Here is a 7,620-nt window from a genome sequence, read left to right on the forward strand (position 1 = left end):
CAAGTGGATTCCTGCTTAGGCCTAGGCCTGGTAGGATTGGCCAAAGTTGCAGAGATGGCTTAGCAAGTAAGGCGGGACTGGAACTGAGCATTTCCCAGTCTCTACCCTGGTGCCTTTATCAGCACACCCAGCTAGATCTTCTTCCTCCCCACAGAATCCACCCATTTGACCTCTTCCTGCTGCTCCCAACAGAAAATTCAAGGCTGCAGCTTTCAAGATCCAGTCCAACCTCTTTGCAATCGGCTCCCCCTTACTCTCCAGATAACAGATCTTTTTCATCTTTCAATCTGAGCTTTAGACTTTTTTGTTCAGGAAATGGAGCGATCCTCTGATTGGGGTCTGGTGGCTTCTGGCCTGGCCCTGTGGAGCAGCTCCTCTGCCTTTGGGGTTGCCTTTTATTTCGCTCAGTTTTGTTAACCACATAGTGTTAGTACGTTTTTTGTATGATTATTATTGTAAAAGTAGTTTTTTTGGGGGGGGGGAAGCTGTTATTCTGCTAGTTTCCTTGTGTCAGTTTTAATGTGTCTACTTTGATATTGAAATTCAATTAGTATTTATTTCTGCTCTGCACTAAATTCAATCAATCAATCAGAATAGAGCTGGAAAGCACATTAGAGGTCTTCTCGTCCAATCCGCTGCTGATGCAATCAGAATGTACCATTTTAGGTAGGTGGCTGTCCACTCTTTTCTTAAAAACCTCCAGCGATGGAAACACCTGCAACCCTTTTGAGGAATTCCACAAGTTCTATAAAAGAAAACAGCCAGAAACCTCTGCTGATAATCAGAAACAAGTCATTAGCCTTTATGAAGTTAACAATTTCCATATTTTTTCTCTACACCTACAGTTATAGTTAAGCAAAGCATGGTACCAACCATAATTGGTAGGTGCCATTACAATTGTATCCCAAGGACTAACTGTACACTAGTTGGGGAATTTCACAACTTCTGCAAACAGAAACATCCAGAAACTACAGCTGATAATCAGAAATAGGTAGTTAGTCTATATCAAACTAATTTTTTCCATATTTTTCTTTCCACCTTCAGGTCTAATCCTGAGATCTGTTGATTAAAAAGAATCAAGCCAGAATTGAAGTAGTCAATTTCTCACCTATACTCTCAATGGAAAATCAGAAATGAAATTCAAGATTTCTCTAAACTCATCGTTTGCTTCATGTGCACCTCCTTGTGTGCAATAAGAGATGATTTACACCTGAAGAATCATTTACAGATTGAACATTTCAAATGTTTCTCCCCTGTGTGATACATGATGTATAAGGTTAGACCTAATACTGAAATCTTTTCCAAAATCTGGACACTTTTACGGTTTCTCTCCTGTATGCGTCCTCTGGTGTTTTACAAGCAAAAAAGCATAACTAAAACTTTCCCCACACTCTGGACACCCATGCGGTTTCTCTCCTGTGTGAGTCCTCTGATGTGTCACCAGGTGGGAATTCTGACTGAAACCTTTCCCACAATCAGGAAATTCAAAAGGTTTCTCTCCTTTGTGAGTCCTCTGATGTCTCACCAGGTTGGAATTTAGACTGAAACCTTTCCCACATTCAGGACATTCAAAGGGTTTCTTTCCTGTGTGAGTCCTCTGATGTGTCACCAGGTTGGAATTTAGACTGAAACCTTTCCCACATTTAGAACATTCAAAGGGTTTCTCTCCTGTGTGAGTCTTCTGATGTCTCACTAGGCTGGAACTGTGTATGAAAGATTTCCCACATTCAGGACATTCAAAGGGTTTCTCTCCTATGTGAGTCTTCTGATGCCTCGCTAGGCTGTAATTGTGTACGAAAGATTTCCCACATTCAGGACATTCAAAGGGTTTCTCTCCTGTGTGAGTCTTCTGATGCGTCACTAGGCTGGAATTGTGTATGAAAGATTTCCCACATTCAGGACATTCAAAGGATTTCTCTCCTGTGTGAGTCCTCTGATGCGTCACTAGGGTGGAATTCTGACTGAAACTTTTCCCACATTCAGGACATTCAAAGGGTTTCTCTCCTGTGTGAGTCCTCTGATGCATCACTAGGCTGGAATTGTGTATGAAAGATTTCCCACAATACAAACATTCAAAGGGTTTCTCTCCTGTGTGAGTCCTCTGATGTTTCACCAGGTTGGAATTCTGACTGAAACGTTTCCCACACTCAGAACATTCAAAGGGTTTCTCCCCTGTGTGAATACTTTGGTGATTCACCAGAGAGGAATAACGAAAGAAACGTTTCCCACAATCAGGACATTCAAACGGTTTCTCTCCTGTGTGAGTCCTCTGGTGTATCACCATGGGGGAATTTTGACTGAATCTTTTCCCACAAACTAGACACTCATATGGTTTCTCTCCTGTGTGAGTCCTCTGATGCACCACCAGGCTGGAATTTTGACTGAAACCTTTCCCACAAATTGGACACTGATATGGTTTCTCTCCTGTGTGAGTCCTCTGATGCACCACCAGGTTGGAATTGTTTATGAAAGATTTCCCACAATGCAAACATTCAAAGGGTTTCAATCCTTTGTGAGTCCACTGGTGGTTCACCAGGTGGGAATTTGAAATGAAACTTTTCCCACAATCCGAACATTCAAAGGGTTTCTCCCCTGTGTGAGTCCTCTGGTGTTTCACAAGGCTGGAATTCTCACTGAAACTTTTCCCACAATCAGGACATTCAAACGGTTTCTCTCCTGTGTGAGTCCTCTGGTGTATCACCAGGCTGGAATTTTGACTGAATCTTTTCCCACAAACTGGACACTCATAGGGTTTCTCTCCTGTATGAGTCCTCTGGTGAATCACCAGGCTGGAATTTTGACTGAAACCTTTCCTACAAATTGGACACTCATATGGTTTCTCTCCTGTGTGAGTCCTCTGATGCACTACCAGGCTGAAATTATTTATGAAAGATTTCCCACAATCCAAACATTCAAAGGGTTTCAATCCTTTGTGAGTCCACTGGTGGTTCACCAGGTGGGAATTTGCAATGAAACTTTTCCCACAATCCGAACATTCAAAGGGTTTCTCCCCTGTGTGAGTCCTCTGATGTATCATAAGGTTTAAATTCGCAGTGAAAGATTTCCCACAATCAGGACATTCAAAGGGTTTCTCCCCTGTGTGAGTCCTCTGATGTCTCACCAGGCTGAAACTGCGACTGAAACGTTTCCCACAAACTGGACACTCCTGTGGTTTCTCTCTTGTGTGAGTCTTCTGATGTATCACCAAGCTGGAATTGTTTATGAAAGATTTCCCACAATCAGGACATTCAAACGGCTTCAATCCTTTGTGCATCCTCTGATGTATCATCAGACTGGAACTGCGGCTGTAATATTTCCCACAATCCGGACATTAAAAGGATTTCTCTCCTGTGTGAGTCCTCTGATGTCTCACCAGGTTGGAATTGTGTCTGAAAGATTTCCCACAATCAGGACATTCAAAGGGTTTCTTTCCTGTGTGAGTTCTCTGGTGTATCACCAGGCTGCATTTCCGAGTGAAAGCTTTCCCACAATCCGAACATTCAAAGTGTTTCACCAGGTAGTAATTTACAGTGAAACTTTTCTCACACACTGGACACTGCTATGGTTTCCCTCCTGTGTGAATTACTTTGCTTGGTAAAGCATTTACCACATTGGGAGCACTTATAGGGCATCTGTCCTGCATGGGTCCTGTTAAGAATCACAAGGGAGATATTTTGACCAAAGATTTTGTTACATTGGTAGCATTTGTATGCCTTTTTTCCAGTTTGGATTCTCTTGTATGTAATCACCTATGCTTTTGCAATCTGTGCTTTATACCACAATAGTGACATCTGTGGACGTTCTCCACCACTGATATGCTGGAAGAAGTCAAAAATGTGTGTGGTCCCTTGTTTAGTGGTGCTTTGATTTCACCTGTTTTCTTCCTCCCATTGGGAGGTCTGCATTACTGTCTGCCCTATTTGAGTATCCAGTTGACCTTTTCTTTCTTATTGACTTCCAGATATTTCCCTCTTTTTCTGAATGGAAAAATGATCCCTTTCATCTTGTCATGTACCGTGTTCTTCTGTTCTGCATACTCTACTATTTCCAGCTTGAAATCTCTTCTTGATTTTCTCTTGCCTTTCGCCTGCTGGGATGGGAGAATTTTGTAATTTTCTGAAGGAAATGGAAAATATTTTGATTTCTGGCTTGATTTGCTTTCCCTTTCATAAGTTATTCTCACTTCTCCAGAGTGCTCTTATTGCCATCCTCTTTGTCTGTAAGATTCAAAGAAAAATATAACTTTAATTGTTTATACAATGCTTGCAGATGTGAAAAAAAAGGAAAAAGCATACATTACATTTAAAAAGCAAACAATGCTAACCTCTTACATTATGATTCATCGGACATTCCAGAAATTCAAATTCAAATATCCCTTAAATCATGAAATTCCCTTGACTTGCATCAACCATAAACTGTAAGTGCAGCTATGGGCTATCATAAAATATATCTGGAAGTCTGGGATATAGATTATACAATTGCAGATATATGGAAAGAGTAATATAAATACACATGCCTATATCTATGTAGAAAATTCATGTTTTCAGCCTGAAAAAGAAAAAAAAGATTACTGTCAAATCGTCTGAGCTAGTTTCTAGAGATGTGGGGGCTTTAACTGATGAAATGATGCCTAAAGCCTCTGCAAGATTTGCACATGGGAGTTTACCATCCATTTAGACCAGATGGTCCCAATGGTTTGGTTTATAGAACAGTGGCCACAAGCAGAGCCTTCTCAGAGACAGCACCCCCATTATAAAACTTTCTCCCAAGGAAAATATGAATAGTGCAACCCTCACCCAACTCCAAACACACTGTTCAGCCAGCCATATGTAAAACAACAACACATTTTATGGTCAAACAGCACTAAGTAAATTACTACTACTATTTTTCTTTCTTAAAATACATACTTTTAATATTGTTTTAAGCGGCGCTAGTGATGCTTTACAATAGCTGTCTTTGAGAGTTTTCATGGAAACCACCCTGGATTTCTCAGAAACTTTTAATTTCAAATTAGATGTTGATTTAGTAAATTAGGCAGAAGAAACAAATGTATGAGAGACAGAGAGAGATCCCATTTTTGTAAGTTTGCTTACCCTGCAACTCCCTGCTGGCTCTCTCTCTCTCTCTCACACACACACACACACAAACAACACATAAACACACAGGTTAATAAAAAAGAGGAGGGGGGAGAAAGGTGGAAGCTCTCCTTTTTTTGTAAAACCTTGGTTTCCTCCTCCCCTCCTGGCTCTCTCTCTGTCTGTCTCTCTTACACACACACACAGAAACACACACACACCCTTCCTGTTTTCTCCTCCTAGTCCTTTTCCTCAGCTGTACCTGAATGGAGTGGGAAGAAGTTAAAAAAAAGAGAAGGGGTGGAAGAATAGGGGAAGGTTTCCTTTTTTGTAACACCTTGGCTTCCTCCTACTCCTCCACTCCTGACCAGGCCTGATGGGGTTAAGCTGGGAGGGGAGGGGTGGGCTAAAGTAAATGAGCTGCTGCTGCAGCCCCTGAGAACTCCCATGCTCCCAGGCACCCAGCTGGGTTGCGGTGGGCCAGGGCTGGGGCAGAAGGGGCTGGTCACTTGCCATTTCTGGGACAGCCTGGGGGGGGGGAAAATCTGGGCCCTCCCCAGGATCTAAACACAAGCTCTCCATGAAGCATTTTAGTCCAACAACTGAAGCCTCTCTGCAGCCCAATCAATAAACTGGCTCTTCTGCAAACCAGTCTCTGTTCCCCCAAATGCCCTGCAGGCAGTTATTAGAGTTCCCGGGCCTGTCCCTTGACCAAAAATTCTGTTATCTTTCTGAATATTATCACAGAACCCCTTGATCTTTTTGGAAAGTTATTTGTAAAAAACAGTGGAAAGCTTCTTTTTCAGGGTAGATTATTCAGACCTTAAAAGAACTAAAATTGAAAACCTCCACAGACAGGGCTGTTCACTGACACGGGCAGAGAGAAACAGGGATGCAGCAGTCACCAGAGAGGGAATCTGGGCATGTAAGAGAGGCAGATTCAGGAGCTCCATCCCAAAGGAGTCCACCTGGACAGGGCTGCCCATCGGCCAAACCCACCTGGACGCCTCTCGGGTCTCCCTCACCCGCCTTCCAGACGCCCCTGGCCTCCTCCTAGCAGGGTTCCCGCCCACGCCTCCAGCCACGCTCCCTCTGAGCTCCCCCGTCCTCTTCCCCTTCCTCCCCTCCAGGCAATGGGAGGCCACGGGGGAACGTGGGAACGGCGGTGCCCAACCTTCCGGGAAACGCCGGGAGCCCCCACGCTGGGAGCCGGGCTGCGCCAAGAGGAGGGGCTGCGGGGCAGGAGGGGGGCTGTTCCTCTGCAGGCCTTAAGCGAGTCGCTCTGGGTCGTTGAAGGCAATTTCACGTGACTGCGACTTGCAACCTCTTGCCAGCCTCTCCAGGGATTTTGCTTAGGAGAAGCTGGCTGGGAAAGCCACAAACGGGGATCGCGAGGCTGGGATGCTGCGACCGTCACGGATGTACAGCGGTGGGCAACGTCCGAACCGAGCAGCCCGACTTGCTCCCGGCTTCTCCCCCGACCCGCCCTCGACTCACCTTCCAGCTGCTGCTTCGACCCTGGGAAGAGCACAAAAGCGCCCCCCCCCGCACTCCTCCTTCCTCCCCTGAGCGATCCGGAAGAGGAAGTTGCTCTGATCTTCTCTTCGCCTCCCATCCTTTCTAGCAATGCAGTACTCGATGGTTGCAGCTCCTCTTCCTTCCACCATAGAGGCAGATGCTGCCTATCTGACCGTCATCTTGCGATAGGAGGCCGGAAGTCTCGCTTGTCCCGTCTCGGCCTTTGGCGTCTAGAGAGGTTTTCGCTGATTTATCTGCTCTCCGGTGGTTTCCGCCTCCCAGCGACCGTCCTTTGCAACTGAGCCAAGTGAAACAGCGAAAAGTGACGATGCTACTTAGTTTACAAAGATTAGCTCCAGGCTGAGCCCTAGAAGTGTGTGAAGTTCAAATAGAAATACAGACTAAGAGTTGTAACTCTCCAAGCAAAGACCTTACTTACACCATTCTGGACAAATGGCTGTCCAGTCTCCTCTCAAAAACCTCCACGGATGGAGCACTCGCAACTTTTAGACGGAAGCTGTTCCACTGATTAATTGGTTTCATGGACAGGAACTTTCCCCTGAGTTGTCTGTTGGATCTCTTTTTGATAAATCTCCCTTCAGTTTGTTCTTTTACTGCTCTCAAGCACATGGGGGAATAGGTTGGCCCCCTCTTAATGTGTCAGCCCAAGTACCAAAAAACTGCTATCAGGTCACCCTTAGTCCTTCTCTGTGTCAAATTAGACATATCCAGTTCCTCCAACCGCTCATCCGATATTTTAGCATCCAGTCTGCCTAATATCTTTGTTGCTCTTTTCTGCACTCTTTGTCAACATCTCTTTTTGTATCATGACCAAACCTGGATGCAGTATTTTAAGTGCAGCAGTAATTCATTAGTAACACTTCATGTGATCTTGATACTATCCTTCTGGTGATGCAGAGCAGGACTACACTCACTTTTTCTTCTGCTCCTGCGTGGAGTTGCTAGCTCATACTTAAGCGATTGTCCACTGGGCATCCTAGATCCCTCTCACAGTTACTGCTGTTGA

At 44.6% G+C, this 7,620-nt stretch overlaps 1 protein-coding gene across 1 annotated transcript; it reads right to left on the reverse strand.

Moving 5' to 3' along the window:
* Positions 1-775: 775 nt before the first annotated feature.
* LOC120318218 (zinc finger protein 850-like) lies at positions 776-6,703 on the reverse strand. Its single transcript, XM_039365636.1, has 2 exons — positions 6,573-6,703; positions 776-4,217 (listed from the first exon to the last, which is right to left on the reverse strand). The coding sequence occupies exon 2, from the start codon at positions 3,287-3,289 to the stop codon at positions 1,319-1,321; it is 1,971 nt and encodes a 656-aa protein (XP_039221570.1). The 5' UTR covers positions 3,290-4,217; positions 6,573-6,703; the 3' UTR covers positions 776-1,318.
* Positions 6,704-7,620: the final 917 nt, after the last annotated feature.

This window comes from Crotalus tigris, unplaced genomic scaffold (assembly GCF_016545835.1).
Source record: "Crotalus tigris isolate CLP2741 ecotype Arizona unplaced genomic scaffold, ASM1654583v1 scf7180000020145.1122116, whole genome shotgun sequence".
Lineage (NCBI taxonomy): Eukaryota > Metazoa > Chordata > Lepidosauria > Squamata > Viperidae > Crotalus > Crotalus tigris.